General features: G+C 41.4%; 1 protein-coding gene across 2 annotated transcripts in view; it reads left to right on the forward strand.

The window, feature by feature from the left end:
* The first annotated feature begins 3,139 nt into the window (after positions 1-3,139).
* FGD4 (FYVE, RhoGEF and PH domain containing 4) overlaps positions 3,140-20,935 on the forward strand; it is a 97,162-nt gene continuing 79,366 nt past the window's right edge. Inside the window, exon 1 of one of the 2 annotated variants that reach the window (XM_072145293.1) lies at positions 3,140-3,410. In XM_072145293.1, the coding sequence (XP_072001394.1) occupies positions 3,314-3,410 (97 nt within the window). In that variant the 5' untranslated portion in view covers positions 3,140-3,313. Of the gene's footprint in view, positions 3,411-14,267; positions 14,475-20,935 lie in introns of those variants that run through there. The other variant, XM_072145294.1, reaches the window with a different exon arrangement.

Here is a 20,935-nt window from a genome sequence, read left to right on the forward strand (position 1 = left end):
TAAGACCTGGTCGAGGATAATACCTCAGACTTTGTTGCGAGTGATGCCTCAGACTATGTTGAGTGTAATAACGCAGACTACTATTACTAGTAGTTACTCAGACTTTGTTAGGAGCCATGCCTCAAATTCCGTCATGGGTGATACCTCTGACTTTGCCCTGGGTGATACCTGAGACTTTGTTAAGGGTAATAACTCAGACTCAATCATGGGTGGTACTTCAGACTTTGTCACGGGTGATAATTCAGAATCTGTCGCAGAGAGACATCTACCTCATACTATGTCGTATTTGATACCTCAAACTACACTCACCGGCCACTTTATTAGGTACACCTGGCCAACTGCTCGTTAACACTTAATTTCTAATCAGCCAATCACATGGCGGCAACTCAGTGCATTTAGGCATGTAGACATGGTCAAGACAATCTCCTGCAGTTCAGACCGAGCATCAGTATGGGGAAGAAAGGTGATTTGAGGCCTTTGAACGTGGCATGGTTGTTGGTGCCAGAAGGGCTGGTCTGAGTATTTCAGAAACTGCTGATCTACTGGGATTTTCACGCACAACCATCTCTAGGGTTTACGGAGAATGGTCCGAAAAAGAAAAAACATCCAGTGAGCGGCAGTTCTGTGGGCGGAAATGCCTTGTTGATGCCAGAGGTCAGAGGAGAATGGGCAGACTGGTTCGAGCTGATAGAAAGGCAACAGTGACTCAAATCACCACCCGTTACAACCAAGGTAGGCAGAAGAGCATCTCTGAACGCACAGTACGTCCAACTTTGAGGCAGATGGGCTACAGCAGCAGAAGACCACACCGGGTGCCACTCCTTTCAGCTAAGAACAGGAAACTGAGGCTACAATTTGCACAAGCTCATCGAAATTGGACAGTAGAAGATTGGAAAAACGTTGCCTGGTCTGATGAGTCTCGATTTCTGCTACGACATTCGAATGGTAGGGTCAGAATTTGGCTTCAACAACATGAAAGCATGGATCCATCCTGCCTTGTATCAATGGTTCAGGCTGGTGCTGGTGGTGTCATGGTGTGGGGAATATTTTCTTGCCACTCTTTGGGCCCCTTGATACCAATTGAGCATTGTTGCAACGCCACAGCCTACCTGAGTATTGTTGCTGACCATGTCCATCCCTTTATGAGCACAATGTACCCTGTAACATCTGATGGCTACTTTCAGCAGGATAATGCGCCATGTCATAAAGCTGGAATCATCTCAGACTGGTTTCTTGAACATGACAATGAGGTCACTGTACTCAAATGGCCTCCACAGTCACCAGATCTCAATCCAATAGAGCATTTTTGGGATGTGGTGGAATGGGAGATTTGCATCATGGATGTGCAGCCGACAAATCTGCGGCAACTGTGTGATGCCATCAAGTCAATATGGACCAAAATCTCTGAGGAGCTTCCAGCACCTTGTTGTATCTATGCCACGAAGAATTGAGGCAGTTCTGAAGGCAAAAGGGGGTCCAATCTGTTACTAGCATGGTGTACCTAATAAAGTGGCCGGTGAGTGTATATTGTGGGTGATGCCTCAAATTCTGTCATGGGTGGTACTTTAGACTTTGTCGCAGGTGATTCATCATACCATGTCCTGGGTGATACCTTGACTATGTCTCAGAATATATTGTGGGGGGTACCTCAGACTCTGTCGCAGGTAATACCTCAGATTATGTCGCAGGTGATAATTCAGACTGTGTCCTGGGTGATACCTCAACTACGTCTCATATGACACCTCAGAATATGTTGTGGGGGATACCTCAGACTCTGTCGCTGGTAATACCTCAGATTATGTCGCAGGTGATTCCTCAGACTATGTCCTGGGTGATACCTCAACTACGTCTCATATGACACCTCAGAATATGTTGTGGGGGATACCTCAGACTCTGTCGCTGGTAATACCTCAGATTATGTCGCAGGTGATTCCTCAGACTATGTCCTGGGTGATACCTCAACTACGTCTCGGGTGATACCTCAGAATACATTGTGGGGGGTACCTCAGACTCTGTCGCTGGTAATACCTCAGATTATGTCGCAGGTGATTCCTCATACTATGTCCTGGGTGATATCTCAACTACGCCTCGGGTGATACCTCAGAATATGTTGCTGGTGATACTTCAAACCCTGTCGCTGGTAATACCTCAGATTATGTCGCAGGTGATTCCTCAGACTGTGTCCTGGGTGATACCTCAACTACGTTTCGGATGATACCTCAGAATATGTTGTGGGGGATACCTCAGACTCTGTAGCTGGTGATACCTCAGGTTATGTTGCAGGTGATTCCTCAGACTATGTCCTGGGTGATACCTCAGAATATGTTGTGGGGGATACCTTAGACTATGCTGCAGGTCATAATTCAGACTCTGTCGAAAACACTACCTCAGACTATGTAGTATTTGATACCTCATATTATATTGTGGGTGATAATGTAGACTCTTGTCGCGGGGAGATACCTCAGACTATGGTATGGATGATACCTCAGAAAATTTAACAAGAGGTACCTTGGACTATCTCACGGGTGCTATGTCTAGGACGTGCCTCAAACTATGACAGGTGGTACTCTCTTATGTTGTAGGGGTAATGTTAATCAAAGAGGTTACTAGGGAGTAATATGACCGAGTAACGATACAACGCATCACATGACATGACAACATGGCAACCCAAAGCAATAAAGATCACAGCAATTTCACTTTATGGTAGCCAATGTAAGAGGCTGGCGGATTTATTTTTCATCCATCTTGGAAATGTTATTACTTAAAAATTTCTGTCGTTTTTTTTTCCCCCCACAAAAACGAACTATATTCATTAATACGTAAATCATCTACTGATAAATGTGGCACGTGTCGCACTGAAAATAAATAGTAGTCATTTTTTGGTATCAGTTTGACCCCAGACACACAAAAAGTGGCTCGTCGACACCTAAAATGTTTGCTACGGCTTCATTCTTGCTTTCACAGGAAAGCGCAGTGTGAATCTTGTTCTATATTTGGAAAGACTCAGCCGTAGCAACCGCTGCACACTACATAAGTCACAGTCGAGCCAGGATACCCAGGTGAGTGGAGTCCTGCAGGTGAGGGCGGGGCTTAGGAAAGGGGCGTGGTCATGCATTCCTCCCTTGGGGTTGTCACTCTCACTGGCTCAGTCTGCAGCAGCTGCAGATCATTGCATAGTGTTGCAAGGAGTTGTTTCGGTTTACAGGGAATGTCTATTGAGGATTTCTACCGGGAGATCCCCCTGGATTTAGACTCTGGTGGGAAGCGGGGATTTTAATCTGCCTGGATTTTGCTAATACTTTTTATCGTCGCCATGAGCTCCGAGGGATTTAGGAGAGTGGCTATAAGGAGGAAATCCAACCCCTGTCTGGGTAGCGGACCCTTAGTGGTGCATAAACCTACAGAGAATGGTGAGTACGCCCCTAGGGCAATCTATACGTTCTTATGTATATAGCAGACGCAACTGTCCTATATAAACAACCACCATTAATATTCTTGTATCTTATCCGTATATGGGAAAGCTGGGTTGCAGCCCTCTTACTGTATTACTCATCTTTCCCAAGCCCTGAATGGACCATTCTGTCTTATTATAGGATGATAAACGGCGCCATAAAGAGATCTGTCATTAAGGGTTCCGAGAAAGCTGAGTAAAATCCCATATGGCAGTTTTAATGGTCACCCAGCTTTCCGAGGAACGGAAATGACTCAACTGGACAGCAGATGGATGAGCGCAGGAATGTAGTTTGTTACTATATGACGGGTTTATGTGTGAGTCACTGCGTCAATACCAGGGTCACCGCACTCTTGTGATAGTATCCACCTGGTGCATTGTGCTGGCCACTGCTATATACTGAGTCTATAAGGTGCATATTGTGGCGGTACTCAATGTACAACGTGGGGCTGTGTATTTTAGTGATAGGCCGGTATTATTATTATTACTTGTACCCTGTTCCTCAATGAGGAAAGTGTAACCTAGAGCCATATCTGCTGACATCTGGTAGAGTTTGCGTACAGGCCACGCCCCTCTATAAGCCACACCCTATATGGATAGCGCTAAACCCCTCCCTTTTGGGTGGCGGGCGCTGTACATGCCACTTATTCAACTGTCCACAAGATGGGAGATAACCTTCTGTACACTTGATGGGGTCAGACTGTTGTGACCCCAAAATATTCTTAGATCAGGGTCCTGCCTTTCTGCTGTCGCGCATGCGCCCTACTGCTTCATTCACTCTCTACGGGACAACTTTCTTCTCTGTCAGCCCTACAGAGAATGAATGAATTAGCGCTGCGCATGCGTCTTGCTGCTCCATTCATTTGCCAAAGGAAATCTATCTCCTATGTCAAATCCCGTACAGAATGAATGAAGCGGCAGAGCGCATGCGTCCTGCTGCCCTGTTTATTCTTTATGGGACAACTATCTTCTCTGTCAATCCCACAGAGAATGAATGAACTGGCATTACGCATGCGTCCTGCTTATCTATTCAATGTCTATGTGACAACTTTCTTCTCTGTCAATCCCATAGAAAATCCATGAACTGACGTTGCGCTTGCGCCCTCCTGCTCCACTCATTTTCAATGGGGAACTAGTGTCACGCGTGCGTCTTCCTGCTCCATTCACTCTCTGTGGGGAATCTTTATTATCTGTCCTTGTCATAGGAAACCGATGAACTGGGTCGCGCATGCGCTATGGTGCTCCATTCATTTTCTATGGGAAACTTTTCTTCTGTGTCAGTCTCAAAGGAAATCAATGAAATGGGGGTGCGCATGCACAGTGCTTTTCCATTTACTATCTATGGGACATCATTCTTCTTTCTTTAAATCCCATAGCAAATCAATGAACTGGTGTCGCGCATGCGTTGTGCTGCTCCATTCACTCTATGCGAAATCTTTCCTCTCTGTCAATACAAAGGGAGTTAGAAGTAGCGTAATTGTTGTATCCACCTCCTCCATTCACTGTCTATGGGACATCTTTCTTCTCTGGCATTACCATAGAGAAATAATGAGCTTGCGTTGCGCATGCGCCTTACTGCTCCATTCATTTTCCATGGGAAACATTTCTTCTCAGTCTGTCCCATAGAGAATCAATGAAATGGGGTCACCTATGCGCAACACAGGTAGATGAGATCCTCCGTTTCTCAAGATCGCTGAGGTCCTCGGACCCCTACGACCAGTAATCCATTTAATCGGTTATAATTTGCATTCATGAGACAATCCCTTTAAGACCAGGTCATCGCTACAGGTTATACTGATTTCCTATTGCAGATTCTGGTTGCGGAATTCAGCCTTTTGTAATGCTGGAGGTGCAGTACCACACTCAACCTCACGACCGGTGTGGCGCTGTTTACAGAATAAATCAGATTTTTTCTTAAGACTCAACGATCCCTTTAAATTTTTAGCGTTTTTCTTACCCAATGTTCACCCTAGGTGACTGTTTGCGCCTTGGTGATGTATTGAGTCAAGAATAAAGCGTGACATCACCTGCGGCATCCTTCCTTCACACTTGTCCTGTGACTGTCAGCTCGGCTCCCGTCTCTTTGCTTATGACCTATTTCGTTTCTTTGTCAGAGCGATGCTATGTAAACAAGGCCTCCGCGCCACGTAACCGAAGATGCAATGAGCAAAGTCATAGAAATAGGTTGAATTCCTGCGTGTTTAGTGACCTTTTTCTGGTTAAGTTCCTCTGTAATTCCCCCTGGGAATTAATTTATCAATTGAAAGATGTTCTGACATTCCCCGATGCGTCACAAAAACAAGCGCATTCAAGTGTATTTTCCCGAAAACTTCTAGTTAAGTCTATATTTTTTTTTGTTAGAAAATTTTTTATCTAGTTCCTCTGTAATTCTTCCTGGAAATGAACTTAAAAAATGTTGAGATATGCTCTGACATTTCTACCAAAAATAAGAGCATTCAAGTGTATTTTCCAGATACATTCTGATTAAGTCTAGTTTATTCGGAGTTTATCAAAATGTTCCTCTGTAATTCATCCTGGAAATGGGCTTAAAAGATGTAAAGATATGCTCTGACATTCCTCAATGCATCACAAAAATAAGGGAAATTCAAGTGTATTTTCCAGATATCTTCTGGTTAAGTGTAGCTTATTCTGAGTTTATTATAAGGTTCCTCTGTAATTCCTCCTGGAAATGTGATGTAACATAAGAAAAAAATGGAAGTCATGATATCATGTACATTATGCACCTGGTCATGGACAATGGCCAGCATACAGCAGAGCCAGAGATGCCAGAGGAGGGGTGATTATAAGATTTTCTACTATTTTGTGCCAAATTTTGCCCCTTTAAGAAACCCCCTTTAAAGAATCGGAGTCAGTATTCCGCTTTACAAACGAAATTGCCTCTATATGTATCGTCCAATCAGAGCGCATGTTACGGAAGAGTGTACAGCCTATTGAAATGGGTAGTGGTAGCACCCATTTATAAAAGTAGTTGTCACTTAAAGGGGTTTTACATTTCCTGTCTGGTCATAGCAGGTCTGACTGCCGGGACACCTGAGATTCACAGAACTGGCACAAGACCAGTTCTTTTGGGCTGTATAGTGGGACTTATGGTCCAAAAATCATCTTTTGGCTTAGTTTTTAGATATTTTCCTCTGTTATTCCTCCTGGAAATGATCAAATTTAGGTGTCACTGTCCTGGTTTTTAATAAAAACACATCATCCAATAAAGATGGAAAGTAGTAAACGTTTGTAAAACGCTCCCTATTGAACTGGTCCATGGTAACTGACTACTATTACGTTTCCAGGAGGAATAACAGAGCAACATAGACGTTGCTATGGGAAATAAAAGTATTTATTGTTCATGCCCCCTTTTAACTACTTCTTCTTACTATCTTTAGTAATTAATATTCAACAATTTTGGTACCCCAAAAATTTAGGAGCCACCAGTGTTCCTAGTTACAGCTGCGACTATGTTGACACTTCTCTTGGAATGTTCTGTGTTCTGTCTTGTCTCCCTAATACTCGCCTTTAAGGAGTCTGCACATAATATACATGTACATAATTATATCCATTATGTTATGTAGCCAGGATTGCTGGGCTTTGTAGTCCCTCCGTGGGTGGAAAGATACTGGCAGAATTTTCTACGGCGGAAAAGTGTGGCCATTGGCGATGACCGGGATCAATACTGTCTCCTGTTTACTAAGTTCACAGCCTCGGGGCTTGGGTGGTGAGCGGTGACGGCTGTTGTGTAATATCACAGCGCGGTCTGTTCAGACACGTTCACAGGCGTAAGTGAGGAATTAACTAGTGTATTGGCCTAGTTTGAAAAAGTCTTCACGCCCCCCTCCTGCTGAAGCCTCCTATCACTTTACATATGCCAAGGTATTTGCTGAATAGTGAAGTGGAACGATGTGAAATAATCATAATAGCACAGATATTAGAAAGTAACTGATCCCTTTAATTGAAAGGGTTCACTTATTTTGGCAGATGCTTTCATCCTCGAAGTAGTAAACTGATCACACCGTATCCGCCTGATGTGATTACCAACAATCGGCGGGAAAATCTGCACGTTCGGGTTTTCCTGCAGTGCCCCCGAAGGATATATGAAGTATTACACAATGTCATAGGTATTGGTCCTCCAGAGAGAAGTTCTGCATAAACTTTTTTTCATTTTCGCCAATCAATGAGGACCTTGAATAGAGGACTCTACCCGATTAAATCGGTTGTCTGTAAATCATTTGTATTAAAAATATTTTTTTTCAAACCAGACATCGCCTTTAATTACTGGCTGTAGAACATTTTTCTGCTGCCTTCCCCTAAGTCATATTAAAAAAAGCGTGCCGAAACTAGAACATAGAGCCGACAATCTGCTGCGCTAGCCACCATTTTCCCATTACAAGATAAGATTTACTAGTTTAAAGGACACCTGTCATCAGGTCTCTGTCACTATTTCTGTCACCTCTACCTGTTGGAGCAGCTCACAAGGATCCCATCCCAGCCTTTATCTAGTTATTTCATACATTAATCATTGTAAAATCATCTATTCTTTATCATGTAAATGAGGCTGGTCACATGGTCAGAGGCAGTGATGTCACCCCTGTTACCCCTCCCCTCTCCTCCCCCTGCTCATGTCTGTGTGTAATGTATAGTAAAGCATGGCTAGTGTGTGTGCTGCATCTGCTGACATGCTGCATCCTCCTAATATACAGGTGAGAGACACAGACATCAGCTACACATGAATCTGACATGTTCTGCTGTAACATGGCTGCCTGGAGCTGCTGTATCTCTCCTAAACACACACATGCACACACAGGCTGCTGGGGGCGTGGCCACCAGCACCAGGAAGCACCTTATTATACAGCCTCACATCATTATACAGGCTGTCAGTCATGCACTGGGGGTGTGGCTGTTCCTCCCACTCATGAATAAGCTGGACAGCTTGAATATGCTAATGCTTCATTGGACATCTCACAGGTCATTTGCATACAGCTTTAGGACCTCATTGCTTAGGTTTACAGGCATGTAGAGGGACAATGAAGGGATAGAGGCAATGCTCTCTAATGGCAGTTTATGAAAATATATTTAGTTTAGGGGGTTATTTTGCATGACGGGTTCTCTTTAAAACAATAAAAACACTTTAAAAATTCTTTAGGCCTCATGCTGAAAGTGGTAAAGAAACAAAAACAAAATGACTTGAGGTCTTATCATATTAAAAACAACAAAATAAAAATGTTCCAATAAAAACTTTGGCCCGCCCCACATATATAACTGACTTTAGGTGCAAATTATAGTATGTAATTGCGATAACAATAATGTGAACCAAGCTACACAGTACATAAGGTGCACAAAATTTTTTTAAATAAAGTTAAACTTTTTTAAAAGTTAAGTCCTGACTAAAAAGAGTAAATAAAATGTAATAAATTATTTTGGTGGTTCCTAAAATGGTTCTATTGAAAAATTCAACTTATCACACAAAAAAACAAGCCCCAGCAATGTCATCTAAATAGGTTGTAATGTAAATTTTATACAGCCCTTGGAGCGTCTCTGCAACGTTTTTGGCCCAGTCGATGAAGAATGAACCGACCCAAACTCTGGCTTAAAGAGGTGTTTGTTACCCTTTTAAATCATGGGTTTGGCTTTTCTTCTGAGCTCCATAGATATAATTACATGTTCACCGATCATCGAGCCGGAATCTCTGAGAGGTTTCTACAATAATTATCACGGGGGAAGGTTTCCAGACTCGCTATCCAACATCCTCACACTCTATAAAGGGGATCTACCAGCAGGATGAAAGACTGTATGCAAATGGGCCTGAGGGGCTCCAGACTTCATTAACACCTATGGAGCCTGGAGCCCCTTAGGCTCACTTGCATAGAGTTCTTCATTGTGGTGGTAGATGCTTTTTAATGAGCGGCAAGTGACCTAAGCAGGTTGCTGATCAACAAATGACATCATCATCCAATTCTGGTTAATGATTTAACATGATGTATGCCCTTAAAGGGGAACTCCATCCTCTCCTGGCATGTCTGTTTTAGTAAAAAATTGTGTTCCATGTGGAATAATAATTCAGGAATATATTCTCTTATAACTCTGGGTTGTGCCGTTACTCTGTTATTCCTACTGTAAAATGGCACCCCAGGAAGGGGTTGAGCTGATTGCCCAGACGTCAGGTGGGTGGGGAAAGCATTTTGAAGTATCAGTCCCCTAGGTGGGCCATAAGGGTTTTTGAGGATCCCTTAAATAAAAAACCCTAAGGGCAGTGGTGATGGGGGGTGGGGGGGGGGGTGTGCTTGTCCCTTCTCCGACTCCCGATTCTGGTGTTTCAACAGTCGTCCAATTCCTGGCGCTAAGGACTCGTCTGGAACGACCATGGGACGTTATTTCCTCTTCGGTTACAAGTGACATCCTTTAATCCACTGATTGGCCAGAAAACTGACCACTGAAATCAAGAGCCAGTGGTTCCCTGGTCACCAAGAGAATTCTGGAAAATCCCTTTAAGGGAGGAGGGGCTTTTTTTGCATACCCACATGAGGGTATCAAGTTTCTGGCTGAGTGTTGGGAAGTTGACCACCATTTGATGATAAGTACCGTAACCGTTAATATCACATGACTTCCCAATCAGACAACATACAGGGTTTGTTTGTAGTCTGTAACCATAGAGACACATCAGACGCTGTGTACACAAAACGGCATAATGGTTTTTTTTTCACTTTTAGTTTTATTTTACCAACTCCATCATCATGGCAGCCATCCAACACACTAATGAAGTCAACCCGTCATGAAGTCGAGCTAGACCGCCTCCACCAATCCTCTCGGTCCCGAATCTGTGGGAAACTTGTTTTTAATAAACTTTTTTACTTCCTCCCCCACTGCTCAAAAGTGTTGAGCCGCTCCGGACCAACGAGAACATTCTTCAGGGAATTGAAAACAATCGCCCTGCCGCTTGCTTTTTATTAGGTTGGTTATGTGCCCAGAGTCCTACCTTAATGATCCAAGCTATTGTCGTAACCGGTCTATCAGGAATAGCGAGCCCTACGGGAGATCTCTCACGGCCGATTCCATGTGATGTATAATTTGGGATGTAGTATTCCCATAAAATACCTATAGCTTGGCCTCCTTAAATCCAGGGCCTATTTAAAGGGGATGTCTGGAGGTTTAAAAAATGGTTGATTTTTTTTTTTTTTTTTTTTACAGAAACAGCGCCACACCTGACTATGGGCAGACCATGGTATTGCAAGAAAGCTCCATTCATCTCTATACAACTGATGTGCAATACCGGCACCCACCACAGTCAAGTGTGGCGCTGTTTTTAGAAAAAAAACAGCAATGTTTTTCAACCTGTGGACAAACTTTTCCATTGAAGAGGTTATTTTTTCTGAATATTCTTGTTATCCTAGGATGACCTTCACTTTTTTCAGTAAATAAATACATTAAGTGCGTGCAAAGGGACTAATAATAATAATAATAATAATAAATAATATTATTATTTATAATAGTCGTCATCAATCGTCTACGGAACATCCTGCAAAAAAGAACCCATACAAATGTCTTTGCATCTCCATAACATTTTAAATAATGAGCCATAAAATACTACTATGGTATTACTGTGTTCTTTCTGACCCAAAGAATAAGGGGAATCATAAAAAAAAGCCCTAAAAATGATGGTGGAGTGTTTAGTATTATTATACATATTGATTTTTACCCCATTTTTGCAATACATTATTGAAGAATGCCTTTAAAAATATAGAACTTGTCCTGCAAAAAACAAACCCGTCTAATTTTATGTATGGCCAATGGTTATTTCTGGCCTCAACTGGCATTCTACTGGTGTGTTGTACTGTGCGTTGTACTGTGTGTGGAGTGTTTATTATATAGATTTTGGGTTTTACCTCATTTTGCAATACATTATTGAAGAATGCCTTTAAAAAATAGAACTTGTCCTGCAAAAACCAACCCCGTCTAATTTTATATATGGTAATTGGTTATATCTGGCCTCAACTGATGCTGTACTGGTGTCATACTATTGCCATGCCATTGTTTAATTTCATTATAGCCTTGTTATTATACAAATTCCATAAAACTCTGAATAGGAAAAAAAAACAATCCCACACATTATATTTATTTATTTATTAATGGAAAACATTAAAAGAAAAGTTATGGTTCTTGATGGCTGGAAAGGAAGAAAAAAAGCATAAAAATGGAAACTAACCTTCTACTCAAGGGGATAGAATAGATTTTTTATGACTTTTTATTATTTTTTTGTTTTTTTTGTGTTTGCAGACCTTTAGTATCTACCTCTAGGACTAGAACTCTCCATTATCTAAATACATTCCCCCTATTAAACAAGTTAATGTATAAATGGAGGTGAATAGAAAAAATTGATGTTGACAAAGCAATAGAGATTTTATAATGTGGTTGATGTACAAATTATGATCTCACACTTCCGGGGCTTGGGTTTTTCCTATTTCAGGCTTGTGAATTCTTGTAAAGTGGCCTCAGGTAAAATACTGTATATCTCAAAAACAGCAGGCTCTTTATGATCAAATTCGTAAAGGTGTATCACTATTTCATGGATTCTCTCCATTTGGGTTTCTTCAAGGAGGATCTGTCACTAAGAATAACGTCCCAATGACTTAACTCATGTCATTGCCGCTGTTCTTCTGATCAATTTGGTGTTGGTTTTTCTAAAATCCGCCAACCCATTCAAAAGATATGGCTCTTGGAAGTTTAAATGTGACTTAGCGCTATATAGTAAAGAGGGCGGTAACCTTATTTTAGGGGTGTGTCTCTAGAAATAAACCGCCCCCTTCTTTAGTACTCGCTAAATCACATATTAAACTTCTGGAGGCCATATCTTTTGAACTGGTGGACGGATTTTGAAGAAACAAACACCAAATTGATTGGTTGTATGGTGGCAATCCCTTGATGTGTGACAATCAGTATTTTGTACATGGTCAATAGGTCTTTTTTTTCCTCTAAACTTTTATATCTCCCATAATCTTCATCACAATTTTCTCTCCTAATCCTCTCACAGTTTCTTGATTTAGTAGTAACATCTCCTCCCTCTTCTCCATCCTCTCCTCTTACAAGGGTAATCAGTGACACAAGGAATGTCCCAAGAATTTTGGCGTGAAGCAAATTTTTTATTCTACCAGCTTGTCTTTTGACCCAAGAACATCAAAGTGCAGCTTTCTTACATGTAGCAAACCCTACATGTAAGAAAGCTGCACCTGGTGCTGTGCCCTGCCTTCACTGACACAACATAACAGTTGGCAAAAAGCAATGCAATATAAAATCTGCCTTAAACAAATACAAGCAACATAACATAATACATAATAGTCAAATACCACTGCATGGCTAGAAACAAGAAAGAAAACCAGTCATATTTGCAAAGTTCAGAAAGATATACTGATTAGAAGTTATTAAATCCAGGGTTTGATAATAATAATAATAATAATAATAATAATAATAATAATAATAATAATAAATTACAATATTATAAAACCTCTGATCTGATTCAGATTAGGACTATCATTGTGTAATATAGCCGGAGATGACTCTAATCTGTAATGATTACTGACCAACACATCTGAATGGTAAAATTAAGGTATGCTACATCTTTCAACTCTTCTGATTTCAATATTCACCCGGTGGAATAATCTTAGGAAAGAGGGGCCTGAAATGACCCTGAAGTAAAATATTCAGTCTTTGAATCTAATGAGTGAAAAACAAATCAATGACGTAAATATAAACTATAACGCTTCCCACAAAACACAAGTCTTAATCTGTCAAAATGCAATACAGAAATACTGAGGAGTAGTAGGCATAGAAACTGTAATTTGTGCTGCAAAACACAAGCCCTCATACAGCTATAGAGATTGAAAAGTAAAATATTCCTTCTTTGAATCTAATGAGAGAAAAACAAATCAATGTCGTAAATATAAACTATAACGCTTCCCACAAAACACAAGTCTTCATCTGGCAAAATGCAATGCAGGAATACTGAGGTGTAGTAGGCATAGAAACTGCAATTTGTCCTGCAAAACACAAGCCCTCATACAGCTATAGAGATTGAAAAGTAAAATATTCCGTCTTTGAATCTGAGAGAAAAACAAATCAATGTCGTAAATATAAACTATAACTCTACCCACAAAACACAAGTCTTCAACTGGCAAAATGCAATGCAGGAATACTGAGGTGTAGTAGGCATAGAAACTGCAATTTGTCCTGCAAAATACAAGCCCTCATACAGCTATAGGGATTGAAAAGGAAATGATACCATGTCTTTGAATTCAACGACAGAAAAAGAAATCATTGTCGAAATTATTAACTTAGACTCTTCCCACAAAACACAAGTCTGCGTCTGGCAAGATGCAATACAGAACTACTGAGGTATAGTATGAATAGAAAATGCGATATGTCCTGCAAAAGACAAGCCCACACACAGCTATAGAAATTGAGAATTAAATATTCTCAGTCTTGGAATCCAGTGATAAGAAAATGAATCATTATCATAAATAGAAACTGAAACCCTTCCCACAAAACACAAGTCTGTGTCTTGCACAGCCCCAAAAAATCTGTTTTTTTTTTTTACTCCACAATTAATAAAAACGCTAAACAAAGTAAAAATGTGTCTGTTTCCTTATGGGGTTAAACACTTGTAACCGCACTCAGAGCTTCTTGGAAGGTCCCGATATCTAAGGCTCCTCCCGTTGCTTGTTATTTCTTGGTGAATTAATATCCTTACTCCTGGATCCACCTTGGGTGTTCCCAAGAACTGCGGGTGTGGACCTGTATTTTTCAATCTATGTGGCACTGGAAAGTTTATGGAGCTCAAGATCTCCAGGGTTCTTCACTTCTCGTAGTTTTGGGTTTACGATGTGGAATTTTTGGTTGTGCCAGTGGTGACTGTTGTGGGTGGCAATCTAACAAAACTTTTCAAGAACGATGGATGAAGACATGTCCCCGGAGGTGACGTGTCCCAGGTGCCGGGCCCTCTCGTCCTGTCAGTGTGATGACCCAGGTGAATATCTGTCCTTCACTTTATCAGTATTAGTCCGTATTTCAGTGTGTATATGTCCAGGGCTGGACTAAGGCTGGTGGGGGCACTTGAGCACAAAATCGTGTGGAGCCCCCTGTTGAATGTAGCTCAGACAGGGTACATATTTAATCCATGTAATAGGTAGGGCCCTCCTTAGTCAATAACCCATGTAACAGGAAGGGTACCCCCATAATAAGTAATCAATTCAATATGCATAGTCTCCCTATAGGGGTAAGTAGGTGGGGGCCCAGGGGCAAATGCCCCGGGAGCCAACCACACAATCTGGCCCTGTAGACATGACTTGTATTCTGCTTTTTTAGTAGTTTTCCCCTCTGATCTCTAATGATAAGTTGTCTCGGAGCTGGAGGCTGGGGACTAGCTGCTATGATGTCTCCAATATACTCCACGTAGAAAATAGAAAACCTTCTCTATAACTCTCTCTACAAGATCATATATGACATTATATGACTTGTATTCTGCATTGTTTAGCAGGCCCGATCTCTAGTGATCAGATGTCTCAGAACCGGTAGCGGGGGCTAGCTGCTATGATGTCTCCAATATACTGCACATTGAAAGTAGAGGAGACTCTATAACACTTACTTTTGAAGGAGCAAGAATCGGCAGGATTGTACAGGACATAATAGAAATGAACTGATGTGAGTAAAGTACTTGGGGCGAGTTATCCTGGGAATATGAACGTCTGATGCAAAACCCATAATGCTATAGATAAATGTATAAAACAAAACTCAATGTCATTAGTCACAAAATGGAGCTTAAATAGTTTGATTTTATGACCAAGATGGCCACTACTGGAAACTACAAGTCCCATGATCCCCAGTTCTCAGTAACTCCTCCTACCTCTTATGCTCTGCTCCTTGCTGTGTTACCATTGTAATGATGTGTAACTGCCATCACTGCACATTGCCTCACTTAGATGGGTCTCACCACAACACCGGCCATACTGGATGCACTGCACTTGCATATTAACTTATATTTTAAGGTCCAATTTGTATATGAATTATACTTATTCCTAGAATATCCCTTTAATATTACCTTCTGCTGCCTCGGTCTATGCCTACACCACTCCTCTTACTGACAGAAACATAAGCAGGATCAAAGAGAGCATTTTAGAAACGTTTTGAACTGTTCTGATAGGAATAACGTAGTTTGGGTGAGATAGAAAACTTACTATTAGCTGCAGCAGCTTTTGACTGTGTATGTCCTCTCTCTCTCATTCGGAAACGTGAGCAAGATCATATACAGCATGATTAAGTGGTAGTGCTCTCAATCGCATATGTTGAGATAGAAACTTGCTATCTGCTGCAGCATCATATATATATATATATATATATATATATATATATATATATATATATATATATTCATGAAACATTCTACAACAAACACACTATACTATACTTTCATACTTGCCAACTGCCGCAAGTATGGTTTTTAATTTACGGGCGCCATATTTTTTTTATGATGGAGCACCAAATCAACCCTGCAGATATTGGGACCTCCTCTCTGCCTATTGGGTCGAGAAGTCGCAATTCCCGGCACTGCACTAGGAATTGGTTTTCAGGCGTACAAGCCGTGATAAATGTGTCCCATAGAGTCCAATGATAAACCTCGGCAGCCACCACTAGGTGGAGATCAAGAGCTTATTGTATACTGTATCATGATGGAGTTCATTGTTTAATATGTATTCAGTAGGCTCATGAGCTCCCCCTAGTGAGATAATTTTATGGTTTCACACAGACGATTTGGGGCAGCATGAAATAAACCGTATAAAAATATACTAAAGGAAATCTACCATGATCATAGATCCAGGCACCATGACTGCTGTAATCCTTCTTATATTTATTATCCATGGCCTCTTTCCTTTCCCCCTCCTGGGGGGTGTTAGCAGAGACACTCTGTGCTGTAGATTCACAGGCTGTTACACTGTGGATGAGCACCACTGTGTGAAGTTACATCAGGCAGAGGGAGGATGAAGTGCTAAGAGGGAGGGGAGACAGTGTAACAGCCAGTGAAGCTACAGCATGAAAGGGCTCTCATAACGCCCCCAGAGCCTTTTAGGCTCATTATCATAATTTAAAAGTATATTTTAGAAGGAAAGAGACCATGGATAACAAATATAAGAAGATTACCACAGGCCCGGTGCCTGGATCTATGAGTAATGTCCCTGGTTTATCAGGATGGATTGTGACGGGACATTTTTTTTTTCCTGCAATGAATTGACTCTGCATTTTTACCTGTGTATAAGAATCCGGCCACGTTTCCTTCACTTTGCTGCCTGTTTGTACTTGGTGCCTCGTTAAGATCTCCTAATCTCTGAGCGTCCATGTTTAAGAGATAAGAGAGTCACTTATTAATCCAGTCTCAAAGTTCTCCCTTAAAGGAATTCACGGAGGAATTCCAACAAAATCCAGAACTTGAATTACACGATCCACACGTTTTTATCCTTTGAGGTTTCCTCCCTGTATTAATGTGATATCAGTGAGTAAAAAGTAAAAGCGAGGGGTCACTATTCCACCATTATTTTGGGTTAGGAGGTGAATGCCCCTAGTGACCAATCGCAGCACAGCGTCTATTTTTCAAGGACAGAATGTAAAATGAAAGCGGAGCTGTGATTGGTTGATGTGTCTTTTAGACATGGCGGATTCACTTTCTCTGTTCTCTATGACTCGGCCTTCCTGTCTGGGACACGGAGGGTTCCCCTGTCCTGTCTGTGTACACATTTATATAGTTTTATTGTTTTATGGCCAGTAATTATTATACAAATACATATAAAACAGGGGTGTGTATACTAACGCATTGGAGGACATCTGTCTCCGCTAAAAGGGTCACCGAGTTTCCTGCCTTATAACATAAGTAGATCCATCTATCCTATGGGATAATCATATTGTAGGAGATCCCTTTTATAGGAGGAATTTCTGCCCAAAAATAATCTCATGATGTCTAATTTCTGGGACTACCACATATCGTTTGGAGACCCTCTAAAGGACATCTACCACCAGGATGAAGGACTGTATGCAAATGAGCTTGAGGGGCTCCAGGCTCCATTAACACCTAAGCCCCTGGAGCCCCTAAGGCTCATTTGCATACAGTCTTTCATCCTGGTGGTAGATGCCCTTTAAGCAAGTGTTTCACTTCCCTACAGCACTCCCGCAGGGCAAGTGAAGTATTACACTGTTCCAACTGAAATCAATAGTGCCTGGTCCTCCAGAGTTAGAACTGTTCTTCTCTTGTCCTCTGAGATGAGGTTCACCATTGTAATCCAGTGAGCCAGGTGTTCTCTCTATTCATCAGAAATCCATATTTCTGGAATATAGAAACCCCCTGATTCACTGGATTACTATGCCGCTGCTGCCTTTCCCTCAGTTGTATCTTCCTGGAGCTGTGCAACTAGGATCTTTCTATTGCAGGCACCCACCACAATGTAAACTGGCCCAGATTGGGCAAATTTGGATCCTGTCTTTAACTTTTGTTTTCCTGGACAATAAACACATTGGGGGGTTTTCCATAGAGGGATAGATAATCCCATCTGTATATATAGCTTGAAAAACGCTCAAAATGAGCTAAAAAGTTCCTCTGATGTTGGAATAAAAGTTCACAAACTTATTTTATGGTCACCCTGGTGTCCTGCTTTTTCTAGGATGTTAAATATCTATCTCATATCTATATATCTATAATAATAATTATTATTTATATAGCGCACACAGATTACGCAGCGCTGCACAATGCATGACAAATCGGTCCCTGTCCCCAATGGGGCTCACAATCTAAAACAACCTAACAGTATGTTTTGGAGTGTGGGAGGAAACCGGAGGACCTGGAGGAAACTCACCCAAACACGAAGAGAACATACAAACTCTTTGCAAATGTTGACCTTGGGATTCGAACCCAGGATCTATCTATCTATCTACCCTGTTTCCCCGAAAATAAGACAGTGTCTTATATTAATTTTTGCTCCCAAAGAGTCTCTAGGTCTTATTTTCAGGGGACGTCTTATTTTTCCATGAACAAGAATTTACATTTATCGTTGAACAAAAAATCAACTTATCAATATATTGGCCCAATCTCTCATGTTTAGTAAAAGCACTTTCCATAAATGACCCTTCTTATCCTGGTAGCTGCTGGGATCACATTTTCAGCACAACAGCCGGTGATTTACTTCCATGAATTCTTCCTCATGTCACAACCTTCTGCAGCATCTAAAAGATTTCCTAATACTCATGTATGGCGTGGGGGGAGTTGCTGCAGTGACGGCCGGTAGGTCTTATTTTCAGGGGAGGCTTTATATTTCTAAGCCTGAACAAAATTGTACTAGGTCTTACTTTCGGGGGATGTCTTATTTAAGGGGAAACAGGGTATGTCATATCTATCTATCTATCTATCTATCTATCTATCTATCTATCTATCTCATATCTATCTATCTATCTATCTATCTATCTATCTATCTATCTCATATCTATCTATCTATCTATCTCATATATATCTATCTATCTCATATCTATCTATCTATCTCATATCTATCTATCTATCTCATGTATATCTATCTCCTATCTATCTATCTCATATATATCTATCTATCTATCTCCTATCTATCTATCTCCTATCTATCTATCTATCTATCTATCTATCTATCTATCTCTCTCATATCCATCTATCATGTGTATTCCGACTTCTCCAGCAGATGGCAGTGTAAGGATGGAAATGCTCCCACATTTTGCACTGTCCGTCTATAATAGTTTTTAGCTTCAACAAGTCACACGTTTATTATATTCCCTCTGCACTTACTCAACAGGACATCTTGGAGCAATTTATTAATGATCTGTACAAGTTGATAGCATCTGGTGAGGGAGAAGACAGCACCGTCCTATAAACCTTACCCAATGCCTTTTCTAGACGTCCACTAAACTAAAGTGTTCCGGAATCTGGAAAGTTCTGTTTATCTATTAATATTTTTTATTCTATGAGGCTAGAATTGCAGACTCCATACTTCATACTGCAACAACTCTGCTTCTCACTTACGGCCTATAACGTTCCCCCCCCCCCCATACTTTATACTGCAACAACTCTGCTTCTCACGTACGTCCTATAATGTCCCCCATCCCCCCCCATACTTTATACTGCAACATTTTTGGAAAGGAGATGCTTGTAATACCATCCCCAGACACTAAGAGATGCCATGGCAGTGTTTTAGTGGGTCAAGTGGAGAGTAAACCCATGTGTTTGGTTCTGGACCCCCATTTTAGGCAGCAAATGGGAAGGGGGGTTGACTTGCTGAATGGCGGCTTGACCAGAAGGGGCGCTCTTCCTCACTAGGAAGTAGGCGGTCCCCTACTTAAGGACACCCGACTTACAGACAACCCATAGTTACAGACAGACCCCTCTGACCTCTGGTGAAGCTCTCTGGATGTTACTATAGTCCCAGGGTGCAATGATCAGCTGTAAGGTGTCTGTAATGAAGCTTTATTGATAGTCCTTGGTCCCATTACAGCAAAAAATGCTTTAACTCCAATAGTCACTGGGGCCAAATTTTTTTTTGTCTGGATCTACAATTATAAAATATACAGTTTCGACTTACATACAAATTCAACTTAAGAACAAACCTCCGGACCCTATCTTGTACGTAACCCGGGGACTGCCTGTACACACAGATTTTACTTGTTCCTCCCTTGACACTGATTCTTCTATTGATTTTCCATCCCGCTCCGACCCCTGTCCCTGAAATCCCTTGTCCATGTGCATCTCCTCCGGGCCTAAGCGTGAAAAGGAGGCACCGAGCGTCTCCTCCTCCTCCTCTTCTTCTTCTTCTTTACCCCTTGTGCTAATTCACTTTGACAGATGAATAGGTTTAGGTTTTCACAAAACGGCCAAATAGGTCGACCTAGAGCAATGCATTCTGGGAAGCCCACCCTTGATAGACTACAGGATGAAGTCATGGCCTACAAAAGGTTGAGATTATTCAGCTTTATTGATATCGATAATTCTAGTTTGTGTTTTTTTGTTTTTTGAGCAACAGCGCCACACTAGACTGTAGGTAGTCATTGGTATTGCAGTTCGATCCTAATTCTGTTACAAAGGATGAACTGCGATAACAAGAGTCCTGATGGGATGAACACCTAGTGACCAGGTAGGTCTCCTCACTCCTTGTCCGGGCAGCAGTGATCATGAAAGGTCACTGTTAAAGGGCATCTACCACCAGGATAAAGGACTGTATGCAAATAAGCTTGAGGGGCTCCAGGCTTGATTAACACCTATGGAGCCTGGAGCCCCTCAGGCTCATTTGTATATAGTCCTTCATCCTGGTGGTAGATGTCCTTTAAAGGGACAATCCAGCCTAAAAAAAATGACACACTTGCTGCCCTCAGTTCTGCTCCAGTGCCTCCCATAGGCTCATTCCTAAAAGTTTTTTAAAATTATGCAAATGCAAA

This window comes from Engystomops pustulosus, chromosome 4 (assembly GCF_040894005.1).
Source record: "Engystomops pustulosus chromosome 4, aEngPut4.maternal, whole genome shotgun sequence".
NCBI lineage: Eukaryota > Metazoa > Chordata > Amphibia > Anura > Leptodactylidae > Engystomops > Engystomops pustulosus.